The sequence below is a fragment of the Melanerpes formicivorus genome, unplaced genomic scaffold (assembly GCF_026170545.1).
Source record: "Melanerpes formicivorus ecotype bairdi unplaced genomic scaffold, bMelFor1.0.p_v2 SCAF_31, whole genome shotgun sequence".
In the NCBI taxonomy this organism is placed as follows: Eukaryota; Metazoa; Chordata; class Aves; order Piciformes; family Picidae; genus Melanerpes; species Melanerpes formicivorus.
Window position 1 is genome coordinate 3598538 of NW_027142383.1, and position 19637 is coordinate 3618174.

Here is a 19637-nt window from a genome sequence, read left to right on the forward strand (position 1 = left end):
AGACATACAGTCTAAACCCATGACATTCCACCCCTTTTTTCCATAATTCTTGGATCAAATAGATCATCAAAGAAGAAACATTCTCTTTAGATTACATACAGCAAAGCCCAAGAAAGAGATGAATAGACCAGACCAGATCAGGTTGGAAAAGACCTTGGAGATCATCGAGTCCAACCTATCATCCAACACTATCTAATCAACTAAACCATGGCACCAAGCACCCATTCCAGTCTCCTCCTAAACACCTCCAGTGATGGTGACTCCACCACCTCCCTGGGGCAGCCCATTCCAATGGCAAGTCACTCTCAGTGAAGAACTTTCTCCTCACCTCAAGCCTAAACTTCCCCTGGCAGAGCTTGAAACTGTGTCCTCTTGTTCTGGTGTGTGACCATTTGAGGCTGTGCCTTTAAGAAAGGGACAGTGCTGGGACACTCTTGCTGAATGTTTTGTAAACAAAAGACAGGTCTAAACGAATTTGTAGATTCGTAGAATGCAGCTTTAAGTTTAGTGCAGCTCTGGATGTGGTAAATAGAGTCTCTACCATGGCAAATCCCACAAACAAGCAAGAAACCCTATGTTTCTTGCGGACAGTGGGATTTTGGAGACTGCACATTCCTGGACACCGTCAGATTGTGAAACCTCTGTGATGTGACTGGAAAGAGAAAAAGTTTCCACTGGGGACCTGAACAACAAGCAGCTTTTGACCAGATAAAGCAAGAGGTAGTTCAAGCAATGGGTCTGGGACCTGTCCGAGATGGTTCAGACATTAAGAACATTTTGTACGTGGCTGCAAGTGACAATGGTCCAACCTGGTGCTTGTGGCAAAAAGCTCCAGGTAAGACACGTGGACCTCTTGGTTTCTGGAGTCGAGGTTACAGAGGTTCAGAGGCTAATTATACTCCAACAGAGAAAGAAATTTTAGCTGCCTATGAAGGAGTAAAAGCAGCTTCTGAAGAAATTGGAACTGAATCACAACTTCTCTTAGCTCCCAGATTACCAGTTTTGAATTGGATGTTCAAAGGCAAAGGCTCCACACCACATTGTGGTGGGTGGAAGGGCAAGGCCAAGAAGCCTCCTCCCTTCCCCCTTGTAAAGTAAAAGGGAAAAAAAAAATTGAAGGGAAAAGAAAAAAAACTCGCAAGCTGAATTAGCAAAGCAGTGGAGCTATATTTACAAAGCAATGTAGGATTTGCAGGGGGAATATTTACAAATTTACAATATCTACAATATATACAAAGATATACAACAGAGCAACACAGAAATGAGAGTGGCCCCCCCTCGGCAGAGGGGTCCCCCACCTCCGCTCTCCCCTCTCTTCCCCCCCTTTCCCCAGAATGGGATAGAAAGAGAAAGAAAAGAAAGGAAAAAAAGTTAGAAGCAGTTCGTGTTAATTGGAAAGGAGTTAATACCGGCTGTTATCTGGTCTTCAAGGCCGAGGCCTTGGCAGAAAGCCCAGCACAGGCAGAGCTGCTGCACGAAGAAAAGGCGGAAGCAAGACTGATAGAAAAGTCGTGCAAATGTCCACTTCACTCCCAGTTCAGAAGGTGCTTCCTCCCACTTTACCAATGAAATAGTTTAGACTATTCCTTCCGTTTACCAACTTCCGTCCACCATATTCCCTTTCTTAAGGGGGCAACGTCAACCGACCACAGTCCACCCCTTCTAAACAATTTCATTGGCTGTTCATACTGTCCATCCAATCCAAAACGATATTTACAGTTCGTGAGTAAAGTTCATAGTCCATTCTGGCTATGCTCAGATGTAGATGATTCAAAAGTCCAAGAAAATCAGAAAATGAGAAAAATGGAAAACAGTTCATTTCTTCACCGACGAAGCGAGGAAAAGGGAAACAGGGATTCTCAGGGTCTCTTAGTTGACTCAGGGCTCTCAGGGATCTCAGGGTTCGTGCACCGTAGATTCCTCGTTGATTCTTCCTTTGGACGCGATGTAGCTGTACAACAGTTCGAAATTAACCTCTTTCAGCTAAAGTTAAATTTCTTTGTGGAATACACTGAATTTCACCATTCTCTTGCATTACCCAATAAGTGTGACCAGGACCTTCAGCTGAAACCACCCCTCGGACAGGTTTAACCTCTCCTGAGGGTGAAAATACCCAAACAGTTCTACCTAACAGATTCTTTTCTCTAACAACAGGAACTCTATCACCTTCTACTTTCCGCAGCAAATCTGAATGTGCAGGTCCAGCTCGGTTCACTGAACCTCTACTATTTACCAGCCAGGTTGCTTGTGCTAAATGTTTTTCCCAGTTTTTCAAAGATCCACCCCCCATGGCTTTGAGAGTGGTCTTCAACAAACCGTTGTAGCGTTCAATCTTTCCTGAAGCTGGTGCATAGTAGGGAATGTGGAATATCCACTCAATACCGTGCTCTTTTGCCCAGCTCTTTACAAGGTTGTTCTTGAAATGAGTTCTGTTGTCTGACTCAATCCTCTCTGGAGTTCCGTGTCTCCACAGGATTTCTCTCTCCAGACCGAGAATGGTGTTGCGTGCAGTTGCATGTGGAACTGGATAAGTTTCCAACCATCCAGTGTTTGCCTCTACCATAGTAAGCACGTATTGCTTACCAGAACGAGAACGTGGTAGAGTGATGTAGTCAATCTGCCAAGCTTCACCATACTTGTACTTGGACCATCTGTCACCATACCACAAGGGCTTAAGTCGTTTTGCCTGCTTAATAGCAGCACAAATGTCACAGTCATGGATGACTTGTGTGATAGCATCCATGGAAATGTCTATGGATCTGTCACGAGCCCATTGGTATGTTGCATCTCTGCCTTGATGTCCTGATGAATCGTGAGCCCACCGAGCTAAGAATATCTCACCTCGGTGTTTCCAGTCGAGATCAAGATTAGAGTCCATGTCTACTTGAGAAACTCTTGCAGCTAGATCTGCCTGATGGTTGTGTTGTTGTTCCTCAGTAGCTTTGTTCTTAGGAATGTGAGCATCGATGTGTCTCACTTTCACTGGAATTCTCTCGATTCGATCAGCAATGTCCTGCCACAGGTTGGCTGTCCAAATGGGTTTTCCTTTTCTCTGCCAACCACTCTTCTTCCAGTTCTTTAGCCAACCCCATAGAGCATTGGCTACCATCCATGAGTCGGTGTAGAGATAAAGCTTTGGCCATCTCTCACGTTCAGCTACGTCGAGAGCTAGCTGGACAGCTTTTACCTCTGCGAATTGACTGGATTCTCCTTCTCCATCTTTCGCCTCTGCAACTCAGCGTGTTGGACTCCACACTGCCGACTTCCACCTTCGCTTGTTTCCAACAAGACGACAGGAACCGTCTGTGAACAAAGCATATTTCTTTTCATCATCAGAAAGGTCATTGTAAGGAGGAGCTTCCTCAGCACGAGTTACTTTCTCCTCTGGAGGTTTAGCACAGTTGATACCTTCAGGCCAACTTGAGATCACCTCCACTAGACCAGGTCTTTCAAGATTTCCCATTCGAGCTCTCTGTGTTATCAGAGCCATCCACTTAGACCTGGTTGAGTCTGTGGCATGATGTGGTGTGGAGCCTTTGCCTTTGAACATCCAATTCAAAACTGGTAATCTGGGAGCTAGAAGAAGTTGTGATTCAGTTCCAATCACTTCAGAAGATGCTTTTACTCCTTCATAGGCAGCTAAGATTTCTTTCTCTGTTGGAGTATAATTAGCCTCTGAACCTCTGTAACCTCGACTCCAGAACCCAAGAGGTCGTCCACGTGTCTCACCTGGAGCTTTTTGCCACAAGCACCAGGTTGGACCATTGTCACTTGCAGCCGTGTACAAAATGTTCTTAATGTCCGGACCATCTCGGACAGGTCCCAGACCCATTGCTTGAATTACCTCTTGCTTTATCTGGTCAAAGGCTGCTTGTTGTTCAGGTCCCCAGTGGAAATGGTTTCTCTTTCGAGTCACATCATACAGAGGTTTCACAATCTGACTGTATCCAGGAATGTGTAGTCTCCAAAATCCCACTATCCCCAAGAAACGTAGGGTCTCTTGCTTGTTTGTGGGACTTGCCATGGTGGAGACTCTATTTACCACATCCACTGGAATGTGTCGACGTCCATCCTGCCACCGCACTCCCAGAAACTGAATCTCTGTGGTAGGTCCTTTCACCTTGTCTCGCTTGATGGCAAAACCTGCATTCAGAAGAATGTCAATGATTTTGTTACCTTTCTCGAAGACTTCCTCAGCAGTTTTACCCCAGACGATGATATCATCGATGAACTGGATGTGTTCTGGAGCACCGCCTTTCTCCAGAGCATCGTGGATCACCGCATGACAGATACTTGAGCTGTGGATCCAGCCCATTGGCAGTCTGTTGAAAGTGTACTGGATTCCTCTCCAGGTGAAAGCAAACTGAGGCCTGCATTCCTCTGCTATGGGAATAGAGAAAAATGCATTAGCAATGTCTATGGTAGCATACCATTTGGCCTCTTTGGATTCCAGCTCATACTGTAGTTCCATCATGTCTGGTACTGCTGCACTCATAGGTGGTGTCACTTCATTTAGGGCTCGGTAGTCTACTGTCAGACGCCAGTCTCCATTCTGCTTCCGCACAGGCCACACTGGACTGTTGAAAGGTGAATGAGTTTTGCTGACGACTTTCTGACTTTCCAACTGACGAATCAGATTCTGAATGGGCAACAAAGAGTCACGGTTGGTTCTGTATTGTCTGTGATGCACAGTCTGAGAAGCAACCGGCAATTTAATGTCCTGTATCTTATGTTGTCCCACAACTGCAGATTCATCAGAAAGTTCAGGTCTGGCAGATAGCTTCAATTTTTGTCCATCAATTTCTATTGAAGCCACTCCAAAAGCCCATTTGTAACCTCTAGGGTCCTTGAAACGCCCTTCTCTCAGAAAATCAATTCCCAAAATACAAGGTGCGTCAGGTCCGGTCACAACTGTATGCTTCCTCCATTGTTTACCAGTTAGACTTATATTAACCTCGACCTTACTTAATTCTTGAGATCCACCAGTGACTCCCAGAATAGTTATAGACTCTGATCCCTGATAATTTGATGGTATTATGGTGCACTGAGCTCCTGTGTCAACCAAGGCCCTGTACTTCCGAAATTGCGAAGTGCCAGGCCACTGGATGTACACATCCCAATAGATTCTATTATCTCTGTTATCCCTCTCCTCCCCCTGGCGGGAGGCAGGGCACCCCTAGTTATGGGGAACATGCGCACATGTGCATTGCACATATTGTGCAGGGTTATAACTTTGCATGTTATAACTGGAGCCACTGTTGGAACCATAAGAGTCGTTCTGGGGAACTGTGGAAGTAACAGCTACCCTTCTGGTATTGCTACCTCGGGTTCTGCCACTTTGCAATTCCCTCAGTCTCCTGAAAAGATTAGAAGTTGGTTGGCCATCCCAGCGGTTCATGTTCTCACCAAACTGATCACGCAGAGTTATCCAAATTGTTCTACGTGATTGCCTTGGTGGTCTGTTTTGGAATGTCCTGTTTTGGAATGTCCTGTTTTGGAATGACCTCCTTGGAGGACGTGTATTCCTCACAGATGAAACTTGTATCCACCTGGAGGAAGAATTGAAATTATCCTTCTGTGCCAATTGGTATATGGAATCTTTCAACTCTCTTATGCAATTCTGAATATCACCAGACATCGTTTTAATGGCTGACACCAAAGAACCACGTGTCATGCTATCCTCCAATTGTCTCATTTGATCACTGAATTGGCCAACCGTGGGAGAAGCTCCACCATAACTTCTTGACACAATTCTGCTTGCCAGAATGTTTGCATAATTAGAAGGAGCAAGTTTGATGATCTTTTTAGCAAGACCAATACCCACAGGAATGTCGTCAGGATTCAGAGTTTCATGTTCACCATAGAGTAGCTCTCTAACAGCAAATTCTCTCAAGCGCTTAATTCTCTCATCTATGGTAGTCCAGGGTTTAGGATTCCAGGGAAGATCATCTCGGGAAGGGTATCTCAGGGCAACCGCTATTAAAAGGCGTATCCACAGATTAACCTTACCGAGAGCTTCGCCTAGATGTCTATCTATTCCATTGTCCCTTGAGAGAGTTCCTAACTGAGCTGCTGACTTGTCTCCAACTGTTAGAGCTGAAGCACCTGTATCATAACACCTACTAAGCCAAGCTAGAACTGGCTCCTTATCTGCCCTGGTGAAATCTTTACGGACATTTCGCAATTCCTCCCGTGGTGACGAACAGTCTGTAATATCATCTTGATCTTCATCTCCCTGAATTCTTTGCCCATAAAATCCTGCTGTCATTCTCCTAAGGATCTCTTTAAGCTGAGAACCACCTTTGCCAGCTGCTTTCCTAGCTTCATCTCTATCCTGCTTTGATCTCACTAGGTTAGCTAGATCTTTAAAACAAACCTTCTCTTCCTCCTGAGCAGGATCTTTTAGAGTAGAGGGCCCCTCACCAGGATCAGTCTCCACCTCTTCTTCTCCATCTTGGGCCTTTCCACTTCTAGTCTTTAAAGGAGCCATCTTGACTGGAGCTGTGTTTGAATTTACAGCCACCTTAATGGAAGCTGACAGGTCCTGAGATAAATCAGCTGCTGGGGCAGTGACTTCCGGTCCCACCGAGGGAGTGGGTGGAAGTGACGTTGCTCCATTAATGGCCGACGGAGAAGAAGAAGAAGGAGAAGGAGTGGGAGAAGGAGTAGGTGCCATGTTGATACCAGCCGATGCCCTTGGCTGCTTGCTAGAATCAGCAAAGTCATTTAGAGCTGCTTTACCAATTAATTTTTTAGCCTTCTTTTTAACTGACACGGGTTCTCCACAGTCCTCGTCACTAGATGACTCTGGGACTGACCGAGAGCCACGGCGTTTTCTTTTTGATCTAGTTTTAATAACAAAACACGCCCTGGACACCTTTTTCTCTCGCCACAAGGAATACAGAGAAAACACATTAGTTATCACCAGCAGCAGAATTATACACATCACATAAATCACCTTTGGATCCCAGGCATCACCTAAAGTTACTCTCTCCTCAGGCGGAATCTTAAAACCCTTTATCTCAATTGGGAGAGTGGTGGAGGTAACATTCCTGTATCTCACTGGCCATAATAAATTAATACATTTTCCATACCATAATTTAACTTTATACATAACCCACATATAAATTGTCCGCACCAAATATTTACCCAGGTAATCCAGAATCAAACCCAAACAATACCTGTAAACCAGAGCCCCAAAAATTGAAAAGAATAATCGCTCCACAAACCACAATACCTTCATGTTTGCTAATTCAGCTAGAAAACACTAAATCAATCAAACAATAAATTAAACTAATTATCTGCCCCACGTTGGGCGCCAATAAAAAAAATGTGGTGGGTGGAAGGGCAAGGCCAAGAAGCCTCCTCCCTTCCCCCTTGTAAAGTAAAAGGGAAAAAAAAAAATTGAAGGGAAAAGAAAAAAAACTCGCAAGCTGAATTAGCAAAGCAGTGGAGCTATATTTACAAAGCAATGTAGGATTTGCAGGGGGAATATTTACAAATTTACAATATCTACAATATATACAAAGATATACAACAGAGCAACACAGAAATGAGAGTGGCCCCCCCTCGGCAGAGGGGTCCCCCACCTCCGCTCTCCCCTCTCTTCCCCCCCTTTCCCCAGAATGGGATAGAAAGAGAAAGAAAAGAAAGGAAAAAAAGTTAGAAGCAGTTCGTGTTAATTGGAAAGGAGTTAATACCGGCTGTTATCTGGTCTTCAAGGCCGAGGCCTTGGCAGAAAGCCCAGCACAGGCAGAGCTGCTGCACGAAGAAAAGGCGGAAGCAAGACTGATAGAAAAGTCGTGCAAATGTCCACTTCACTCCCAGTTCAGAAGGTGCTTCCTCCCACTTTACCAATGAAATAGTTTAGACTATTCCTTCCGTTTACCAACTTCCGTCCACCATATTCCCTTTCTTAAGGGGGCAACGTCAACCGGCCACACACATCATGCCACAGACTCAACACGGTCTAAGTGGATGGCTCTGATAACACAGAGAGCTCGAATGGGAAATCTTGAAAGGCCTGGCCTGGTAGAAGTGATCTCAAGTTGGCCTGAAGGTACCAACTGTGCTAAACCTCCAGAGGAGAAAGTAACTCGTGCTGAGGAAGCTCCTCCTTACAATGACCTTTCTGATGATGAAAAGAAATATGCTTTGTTCACAGACGGTTCCTGTCGTCTTGTTGGGAACAAGCGAAGGTGGAAGTCTGCAGTGTGGAGTCCAACACGCCGAGTTGCAGAGGCAAAGGATGGAGAAGTAGAATCCAGTCAGTTTGCAGAGGTAAAAGCTGTCCAGCTAGCTCTCAGTGTAGCTGAATGTGAGAGATGGCCAAAGCTTTATCTCTACACCGACTCATGGATGGTAGCCAATGCTCTATGGGGTTGGCTAAAGGACTGGAAGAAGAATGGTTGGCAGAGGAAAGGAAAACCCATTTGGGCAGCCAACCTGTGGCAGGACATTGCTGATCGAATCGAGAGAATTCCAGTGAAGGTGAGACACATCGATGCTCACATTCCTAAGAGCACAGCTACTGAGGAACAGCAACACAACCATCAGGCAGATCTAGCTGCAAGAGTTTCTCAAGTAGACATGGACTCTGATCTTGATCTTGACTGGAAACACCGAGGTGAGATATTCTTAGCTCGGTGGACTCATGATTCGTCAGGACATCAAGGCAGAGATGCAACATACCAATGGGCTCGTGACAGATCCATAGACATTTCCATGGATGCAATCACACAAGTCATCCATGACTGTGACATTTGTGCTGCTATTAAGCAGGCAAAACGACTTAAGCCCTTGTGGTATGGCAACAGATGGTCCAAGTACAAGTATGGTGAAGCTTGGCAGATTGACTACATCACTCTACCACGTTCTCGTTCTGGTAAGCAATACGTGCTTACTATGGTATAGGCAAGCACTGGATGGTTGGAAACTTATCCAGTTCCACATGCAACTGCATGCAACACCATTCTTGGTCTGGAGAGACAGATCCTGTGGAGACACAGAACTCCAGAGAGGACTGAGTCAGACAATGGAACTCATTTTAAGAACAATCTTGTAAAGTACTGGGCAAAAGAGCACGGTATTGAGTGGATATTCGATATTCCTTACTATGGTGGTTTCAGCTGAAGGTCTGGGTCACACTTATTGGGTAATGCAAGAGAATGGTGAAATTCAGTGTATTCCACAAATAAATTTAACTTCAGCTGAAAGAGTTTAATTTCAAACTGTTGTACAGCTACATCGTGTCCAAAGGAAGAATCTACGAGGAATCTACGGTGCATGAACCCTGAGAGCCCTGAGTCAACTAAGAGACCCTGAGAATCCTTGTTTTCCTTTTTCTTTTCTTTGTCTGCGAAGAGACAAACTGTTTTCCTTTTTACTCATTTCCTGATTTTCTTGAACTTCTGAATCATCTACATCTGAGTATAGCCGGAATGGACTATGAACTTTACTAACAAACTGTAAATATTGTTTTGAATTGGATGGACAGTATGAACAACCAATGAAATCGTTTAGAAGGGGTGGACTGTGACCGTTTGAGGCTGTGCCTTTAAGAAAGGGACAGTGCTGAGACACTCTGGCTGAATGTTTTGTAAACAAAAGACAGGTCTAATTGAATTTCATTGGTAGATTGGTAGAATGCAGTTTTAAGTTTAGTGCAGCTGGAATTTTCTTCCTCAGTTTGCCCCTTTCCTTCTCCCTTCCAGGTTGTCTGCTTCTGGGCTCCTAGCCAGAATGACCTTGGACACCAGATAAGCACTAATCACTAATACTGCATGTGCTTTTAAGGCCTAACCAAAATTTCATCCTTATTAATTATCTTTTCTTTCTCTCTAGCCCTTTTTGGGAAAAAAGGGGGGTAGGGGGAGAGAAGGGGGTACAGGGGGGGAACTCTCCTCTGTCCGAAGGAGGGAATTTTGTTCCTGTATTCTTGTTTTTTTTTAAATTTGCTGTATATTTCTGTATATATATATATATTGTAAATACTGTATATATTGTATATCTAACCTGCTTTTCCACATTGCTTGTAAAATATAGCATTTCCTTTGCTTCTCCGGCTGAGTTAGCTGTGGTTTTTCTCCTCTTTGTGGGGGAGAGAAAGCTAGGCCTTCTCTCTCAACCCACCACATGGGGCTGGCCACCCGGGAGAAGAGACCAACCCCTACCTGGCTACAACCCCCCTTCAGGTAGTTGTAGACAGCAATAAGGTCTCCTCTGAGCCTCCTCTTCACCAGGCTAAGCAAGCCCAGCTCCCTCAGCCTCTCCTCATAGGGCTTGTCTTCCAAACCCCTCACAAGCTTTGCTGCCCTTCTCTGGACATCACAAGATCACAGTATCACTTAGGTTGGAAAGGACCTCGAGGATCATCGAGTCCAACCTATCAACACAGACCCCATGACTAGACCATGGCACCAAGTGCCACGTCCAATCTCCTCTTGAACGCCTCCAGAGTCGATGACTCAACCACCTCCCTGGGCAGCCCGTTCCAATGACGAATGACTCGCACAGTGAAGAACTTCCTCCTCACCTCGGGTCTAAACCTCCCCTGGCGCAGCTTGAGACTGTGTCCCCTTGTTCTGGTGCTGGTTGCCTGGGAGAAGAGGCCAACCCCTTCCTGGCTACAACCACCCTTCAGGTAGTTGTAGTGGGCAATGAGGTCACCCCTGAGCCTCCTCTTCTCCAGGCTAAGTCAACATCTCCAGCAAGACAACATCTTTCCTAAACTGAGGGGCCCAGAACTGGACACAGTACTCGAGGTGTGGCCTAACCAGAGCAGAGTACAGGGGCAGAATCACCTCCCTGCTCCTGCTGGCCACACTGTTCCTGATGCAGGCCAGGATGCCATTGGCCCTCCTGGCTGCCTGGGCATACTGCTGGCTCATGTTCAGCCTACTATTAATCAGTACCCCCAGGTCCCTTTCTGCCTGGCTGCTCTCCAGCCACTCTGATCCTAGCCTGTAGTACTGCATGGGGTTGTTGTGGCCAATGTGCAGAACCCAGGACTTGGATGTGTTAAATCTCATGCCGTTGGACTCTGCCCATCTGTCCAGCCTGTCAAGGTCCCTCTGCAGAGATCTCCTACCCTCTAACAGATCAACACCTGCCCCCAGCTTGATGTCATCTGCAAATTTACTGATGATGGACTCAATGCCCTCATCCAGATCATTGATAAAGACGATAAAGAGCATGGGGCCCAGCACTGATCCTTGGGGCACACCACTAGTGACTGGCCACCAGCTGGATGTGGCACCATTCACCACCACTCTCTGGGCTCGGACATCCAGCCAGTTCCCAGCCCAATGCAGTGTGCTCCCATCCAAGCCATGGGCTGACAGCTTGGCCAGCAGTTTGCTGTGGGGGACAGTGTCAAAGGCCTTGCTGGGATCCAGGTAGACTACATCCACAGGCCTCCCCACATCCACCAGGCGGGTCACCTGATCATAAAAGGTGATCAGGTCGGTCAGGCAGGACCTGCCCTTCCTAAATCCATGCTGGCTGGACTTGATCCCTTGGCCATCCTGTCAGTGCTGTGTGATTGCACTCAAGAGGACTTGTTCCATAATCTTGCCTGGCACTGAGGTCAGGCTGACAGGCCTATAATTCCCTGGCTCATCCAACCAGCCCTTCTTGTGGATGGGCACCACTTTGGCCAACTTCCAGTCCTCTGCTACCTCTCCAGTGAGCCATTACTGCTGGAAAATGATGGACAGTGGCTTGGCCAGCTCATCAAGAGGGCCAATGGCATCCTGGCCTGCATCAGGAACAGTGTGGCCAGCAGGAGCAGGGAGGTCATTCTGCCCCTGTATACTGCGCTGGTTAGGCCACACCTCGAGTACTGTGTCCAGTTCTGGGCCCCTCAGTTTAGGAAGGATGTTGACTTGCTGGAACGAGTCCAGAGAAGAGCAACAAAGTTGGTGAGGGCTTTGGAACACAAGCCCTATGAGGAAAGACTGAGGGAGCTGGGGTTGCTCAGCCTGGAGAAGAGGAGACTCAGGGGTGACCTTATCACTCTCTACAACTACCTGAAGGGAGGTTGTAGACAGGCGGATGATGGTCTCTTCTCCCAGGCACCCAGTACCAGAACAAGAGGACACAGTCTCAGGCTGCACCAGGGGAGGTTCAGGTTGGATGTTAGGAGGAAGTTCTATACAGAAAGAGTGATTGCCTATTGGAATGGGCTGCCAGGGGAGGTGGTGGAGTCGCCGTCATTGAAGGTGTTCAGGAGGAGACTTGATGGGGTACTTGGTGCCATGGGTTAGCTGTTTGGGTGGGTTGGATTGGTTGATGGGTTGGACGTGATGGTCTTGAAGGTCTCTTCCAACCTGGTTTGGTTTATTCTAATAAAGGTTTATTCTAATAAAGGTTTATCTGCCAGCTCTCTCAGCACCCTAGGATTGATTCCATCTGGTCCCATGGACTTGTGGGGATCCAAGTGGCTAAGCAGGTCTGTAAGTGCTTCCTCCTGGAACAGAGGGGAACTATGCTGCTCCCTGACTCCTTCTGCCATCTCTGGAGGCCAGTTGTCCGGAAGACAACCTATCTTGCTACTAAAAATTGAGGGAAAGAAGGTATTAAGTACCTCTGCCTTTTCCTCACCTTTAGTTACAATATTCCCATCCATGTCCACCAAGGAGTGGATGTTGTCCTTGCCCCTGCTCTTGCTATTAATATATTTGTAGAAGGATTTTTTATTGTCCTTCACAGCTGTGGCCAGTCTAAGCTCCAAATGGGCTTTTGCCTCTCTAATTTTTTTCCTGCATGACCTAGCAACATCCGTAAACATTTCATGGTTTGCCTCACCTCTCTTCCAAAGATGATACACCCTCTTTTTTTCCATAATTCCTTCAGAAGTTCATTGCCCATTCAGGCTGGCTGTCTGCCCCGGCGGCTGATCTTCTGGCACATTGGCACAGCCTGTTCCTGCGCCTTTAAGAGTTCTTTCTTGAAGCAGGTCCAGCTCTCCTGGACCCCTTTGTTTTTAAGAGTTGTATCCCAAGGAACCTTCTGTGTTAGTTCCTTGAGTAACCTGAAGTCTGCCCTCCAGAAATGCAGAGTGAAGGTTTTCTTGCTGCCCCTCTTAGCTTGACTGTTTATTGAAAACTCAATTGTTTCAAGGGCACTGGACCCTAGACAGCCTCCAACCACCACATCACCCACCAGCCCTTCTCTGCTTGTGAAAAGAAGGTCAAGCAAAGCCTTACCCCTGGGTAGGCTCCCACAGCAACTGGGATAAGAAGCTGTCCTCCGTGCACTCTAAGAACCTTCTAGACTGCCTCTTCTCTGCTGTGTTGAGTTCCCAGCAGATATCAGGCCGGTTAAAATCACCCATAATAACAAGGTCTGGTGATCTTGAGACAGCCTCTAGCTGCCTATAGAATAATTCATCAACTTCTTCGTCCTGGCTGGGTGGTCTATAACAGACTCCAACCAGCATGTCTGCCTTGTTGGTCTTCCCTCTAGTTCTCACCCACAGGCACTCAACCTGATCTTCCTTGATCTCTAGTTTCCTGGCATCTAGTGCCTCCCTGATGTACAGGGCCACCCCTCCACCCCTTCTCCCTCACCTGTTTCTCCTGAAGAGCCTGTAGCCATCAATTACAGTGCTCCAGTCATGTGAGTCATCCCACCACGTTTCTGTGATGGCAACTACATCATAACTTTCCTGCTGTAACAAAGCTTCCAGTTCCTCTTGTTTGTTACCCATGCTTCGTGCATTAGTGTACATGCACTTCAGCTGGGCTGCTGGTTGCACCCCTGCCTCCAGCTTACCACCCCCAGACTCCTGTCTGGGGGGACTGGTTTCAGCCCCTTCCCCCTTCGAATCCCACCTAACAAGTCACACAAAAGCAGCATTTATGACTGAGGATTTATCATCCCAGCTGAAGAGCTTGTCCCATCCTGATACTTTGCAACTCAAGTTGGATCTTTTGCATAGCACAAATGACAAATAGCAGAACTGAAATGATGTTTGCAACAGGGTACCAGAACAATAGGCCTATGAAACTTCAGAAATGGTTTGAGTTGTGCCATGCCACAGTATGCTCATGTTTCAGTTCTTGGGATTCCAGGCTCTAACAGTGACAAGACTAACTTCTCAGTAAAATAGCTTTTATGTTGGATTTCAAAATATGAGCTCAAGTCCTAATCAAACTCATCATTCCTGGCATTTAAGAGCTGATCCTTCTTAACAGGTTAAAGCACTGTGAAAGGGTTAACCTGCCTGTTTCCCCCCAACACATAAGTGAGGGAAAAGTAACACACAAAAACTCCCAGTTGAGATAAAGAGCTGAGATAAGAATTTAATATCAATGAGATGATATAATGCAGAATTACCTTAGCCTATTTGCAGAAAAAGCACAGTAGACAGCAGCAGCAAGCAGAAACTCAGCGAGCTAAACCTCTACATCCCTCCCTCTCACACCACCATCCCATCAGGGAAGAAGCCAACATCCAAAACCCTGGAAGTCAAAAGCAGCAATTGGAACAGGAAGCCTCTCGCGTTACAATCTGAACTTCAAGCCCCATAATACTTTGCTCCAGCCAGCAGTTTCATTTTGAAGCTGGCATGACAGAAGCATGGTTTTGAATAATAACAGCAAATTTAAACTCAACCCATGATATGATTTCAGGCTGCAGACATTTCAAGTCCTTTTTATACCTCACAAAGGCAGCGAGATAAAAGGACATAAGCTTAATCTTCGCACAAATCCAGCTGAAGAAACATTATAATTGCATAATTAGATATTAAAATATTACACCACAGAGGAGTCTGGCACAAAACTTAAACTGCTCAACCAGCTGGTTACAATGCAAGGAAGAGAATATGCAGCATCTTCATTTTAAGAGAGAGCAGAACCATCAGTGAAGGATCCAGCTCTGGACAGCTCTGCTTGAGGCAGATTGAACTGCACTAGAGCACAGACAGAGGCAAAGTAGATGGATGAGATTACCTGTGCAGCAACCTGGCACAGCTCTGGGCCATACAAGGAAAATGCAAGGACTAGGATTTCTAAGAAACATCAAAAATATTTAGCAGAACTAATACCACTTATATAAGTCAGTCTCTAAGCTTAAGTCTCCCTTGAATGAGAATTCTGAAGGACCTCCTCACAAGAAAGCTTTCATGCAAGTATATTTGTTCACAATTTGTTTTAGTTCTCTCTCCACTCCTTCTGCTTGCCTCTCTTTTGTAGCCCAAATACTTCTCATGGTACAATCCCTCCCCATCATGGTTCAAGATTTTATTGCAAGTCAAAGAGTGTGACATCAGACAAAGAATAAAAGGAGAAACTATGAACAAACTTAGTGACTCACAGTCCTGAAAAAAACACTACAGAGATCTGGTGGAGAATAAACACGGCAGCCTAATCAGCCCTCGAATCCCCATAATTTAGATTTCTTTCTCTTTTCCATCCTTCCCTCCCTCCCCCATCTGCCATCCCCAATGACACGTGTAAAGTCTTAAGAGATTCAAACATTATTTTGTGGGGAAAATATATTTTTTTGCATGAACAGAACAGACTTGTCTGTATCAGCGGAAGCTACCTGACAATTTCCATAGCAAGGCCTTCGGTTCTCCTTTGACACACCCAAAAGATTCCTCACCCTTGACTGATAAAAAGCCTAAAATAACAGTAGGAAGAGCAAAGAAAAGCCTACTAAGCATCACTGCTCAGCGGCTATTTCTTTAGTACTACATTGGTTTAGACACACCGATGCAGAAACCAGACAGCATAACTGCTCATTATCAGAGCCAATCAGCAAGTGGGACACACTACCCCCAAAAATCAGTAAAGAACAACACAGAAAAGATAGAGAATGGTAACTTGATTATCTGCATTTCTACACCTACACTTGACACTGCTCTGCGCTTCTCTTGATATAAAAAGTGCTTTTAAAATTAGATTCACTGCCAGAAAGCTGGTGAGGAACATCATCGTTCTAACTCCTCCAAGCCCTGCTCCCACTGACATCACAGATATCACCTTATCCCAATGCAACAGAGAGACATCCCACAGTATAACGATACTGATCAATAGGAAGCCACAACCCTAGCAGAAAGACAAGGGCTTTCACACACAAGAGGGCTACACGTGGCTCCTTTCTCCACTTCACTGGCTCCCAGCCCTATTTTGTCTCGGTAAGCACCCTGGAAATCTGGAGGAACAGTCAGCCTGCTCTGAAAGGCAAATTCAAGTCCCTCATCCTAAAGTCTTTGTAAAAAATGGTCCTAAGTTGCTATAGTGAAACGCAGGTTCTTATTGAAGACCACAACCTGAGTGTCACCAAAGACCAAAACCTATTCCAACACCTACCTGTACACGGACAGACTATAAACCGGGTTTTATAGCCTAAATGAACAATAAATGAAGGTCTGAGCTAACCCAGGGCTCGTTCTCACCTCTTGGCTTCCCAGGCAGAGCTTGCCTGGTGCTGGCATCCTATGCCCTGTGCGGTTTGGGAGGCCCCAGGGACCATGAAGCTCCCACCGAAATGAGGAGGTCCTTCACCCGGGCTCATCCCCGGGGTGTGCGGGGAGAGGCCTGCCCCGAATCCCAGGGGAAGGACAGTAGACCCAGCCCAGGCCCCGGCTCACTTCCTCCTACCCCTCCAGCCCGGGGATGTTCTCCCGTCCTTCCCGGTCCCCCCACTCACCCTGACGACCCACGATCTCGGCCACATGCTCAGAGCTGGGCACGGGCACGCACTCGGTGGTGTTAACGCTCTTTCGGCAGAGCAGCGCCGCTTGTTCGTCGTTCAGGCCTGCCGCCCCCGCGCCGTTGCAGCCGCTGCCCAGGCCTCCACCACCGCCGTAAGCCTGGGACAGTATCGCCGCCATCATGCCCTGAAGATCATGCGCTCCGCAGAGCACTCCAGCCGCCGCCTCCAGCCCATCGAAGGAGGACGATAGCAGGACGGAACCCAGCAACGGGAGCAGTTGGGAGGGGGAGGAGGACGAGGAGAACAGCAGCAGCGTGGCCGGGTCCTCCTCGTCCTCCCCCGCCAGCTGCTCCTCCTCCAGAACTCCCTCGTCTCCTGCCACCACTTCCTGCTAGAGCAGCGGCGAATGGGAAGCGCGGGGGAAGCACGGAGGCTTCGGCAGTGAAGGAAACCGCTGCGGCAGTGCTCAGCATAATGGAGGATGGGGGGGCCAGGACTAACGGCGTGGGGCCGCCATGGCACGGTGAGCACGGCCTTTGCGGTGGGACCGTGCTCATGAACAAATCTTTTGTCCCATGGCATCGGGGAAGAAACGGTGCCCCCAGGTTCGGTGTGGCACTATTGGGCGGCGGAGCCGGTTCCTGGGCGGGGCTGGAGAGTGTTGGACAGTCGGCGGGGTTGAGGCCTTTTCCCTGCCCCGCACAAGGGGCCTCGGAGGGATCTTGGGGTTTGTAGGGAATTGTTGTTGGGGTTTGTTTTGAGCAAGAGGGGACATGGGTCCCAGGAACACCTGTGCAATTCAGGCCTTGAAGAATTCTCTGTTGATAATATAGTGGCGCCGTAAGAGATGTGAGAAAGTGCTGATTGCTTGGTATGCTGAAGTCCAGCTGCCCCTGAGATGGGAGGCAAGCAAGATAAGGAGGAGGCGAGATCTGGGAAAGAGAGCAATTAGGCCGGATAGAAGAATTCCACAGAGTTGTGAAAACAATGATGTAACCTGTTAGAGAGCAACCAATAGTATGTTGCCAAGTGGGCATAATTATAGCAAACTGTATATAAGATGTGTCTGATGCTCAATAAAGTTGGAATCCGCTGATCAAATTGGTCGAATAAGCGGCCCCCTTCTTGCAGTAGGGAATCTGTGAGGAGAGCCGACCTGGTCGTCTTGGATTTGAGTTCACCTACTGTGATGAAATGGTGTGAGAACAAATAAAGGCCACACAAATGATGTGGAAAATTTCCCAGTCCATGAATTTAAACCAAGGTGTGAGCTGAGACCTAGGGCTGTTTAGCCTGGAGAAGACTGAGAGGGGATCTTCTCAGTGATTACAAATATCTCAAGGGTGGGTGTCAAGAAGACGGGTCCAGTCTCTTTTCAGTGATGCCCTGTGATATGAGGCAATGGGCAATAGGTTCTATCTGAAGAGAAGGAAAAGCTTCTTTGGTGTGAGGGTGCTGGAGCCCTGGAGCAGGATGCCCAGAGAGGTTGTGGAGTCTCCTTCTCTAGAGACTTTCAAGACCCGTCTGGATATGTTCCTGTGTGACCTGCCCTAGATGATCCTGCTTTGGCAGGAGGGTTAGATTAGATTAGATGATCTCCAGAGGTCCCTTCCAACCCCTACCATACTGCGCTACTGTGGCCTCATGTCATCATGGATGGTCTGAGAGGGGATGGGATCAGCTGTGCTTCATATCTGTAGTGGATATGCCCTCAGAAATGAGCGGCAGATGTATCAATGAAAATATAAGTTTATTTATATATATACACAAACTCTGTAACGGGGTATTTACAGTCACCCTTCACAGGTATCAATATTTGGTTAGTGGAACTATCATTACAGAATGTTATGTATGGGCACTTAAATCAAAATGATTCACAGAACTTATAATCGAAACTGAGTCAGAGAGTGGCGGGGGAGGGGTTGGTCAGTGACCGGCAACCCTCCACCCGGAGCAATTTAGAATAAATACTTTATTTAGAATAAACCAAACCAGGTTGGAAGAGACCTTCAAGATTATCGTGTCCAACCCATCAACCAATCCAACCCACCCAAACAGCTAACCCATGGCACCAAGTACCCCATCAAGTCTCCTCCTGAACACCTCCAATGACGGCAACTCCACCACCTCCCTGGGCAGCCCATTCCAATGGGCAATCACTCTTTCTGTATAGAACTTCTTCCTAACATCCAACCTGAACCTCCCCTGGTGCAGCCTGAGACTGTGTCCTCTTGTTCTGGTACTGGGTGCCTGGGAGAAGAGACCATCATCCGCCTGTCTACAACCTCCCTTCAGGTAGTTGTAGAGAGTGATAAGGTCACCCCTGAGTCTCCTCTTCTCCAGGCTGAGCAACCCCAGCTCCCTCAGTCTTTCCTCATAGGGCTTGTGTTCCAAAGCCCTCACCAACTTTGTTGCTCTTCTCTGGACTCGTTCCAGCAAGTCAACATCCTTCCTAAACTGAGGGGCCCAGAACTGGACACAGTACTTGAGGTGTGGCCTAACCAGTGCAGTATACAGGGGCAGAATGACCTCCCTGCTCCTGCTGGCCACACTGTTCCTGATGCAGGCCAGGATGCCATTGGCCCTCTTGGCCACCTGGGCACACTGCAGGCTCATGTTCAGCCTGACATCGACCAGCACTCCCAGGTCCTTCTCTGCCTGGCTGCTCTCCTGCCACTCTGGCCCCTGCCTGTAGCACTGCATGGGGTTGTTGTGGCCAATGTGCAGAACCCGGCACTTGGATGTGTTAAATCTCATGCCGTTGGATGCTGCCGATCTGTCCAGCCTGTCGAGGTCCCTCTGCAGAGCCTCTCTACCCTCCAGCAGATCAACTCCTGCCCCCAGCTTGGTGTTGTCAGCAAATTTACTGATGATGGACTCAATGCCCTCATCCAGATCATCAATAAAGATGTTAAAGAGCACAGGGCCCAGCACTGATCCTTGGGGCACACCACTAGTGACTGGCCGCC

At 47.3% G+C, this 19637-nt stretch overlaps 1 protein-coding gene across 1 annotated transcript in view; it reads right to left on the bottom strand.

Moving 5' to 3' along the window:
* Positions 1–19425, bottom strand: part of MEX3C (mex-3 RNA binding family member C) — a 76316-nt gene extending 56891 nt beyond the window's left edge. The window contains exons 1-2 of the mRNA XM_068155358.1: positions 19297–19425; positions 16663–17056 (exon numbers count right to left, since the gene is read on the bottom strand). Of these exons, the coding sequence (XP_068011459.1) occupies positions 16663–17056; positions 19297–19425 (523 nt within the window). The remainder of the gene's footprint in view (positions 1–16662; positions 17057–19296) is intronic.
* Between the last annotated feature and the right edge of the window lie 212 nt (positions 19426–19637).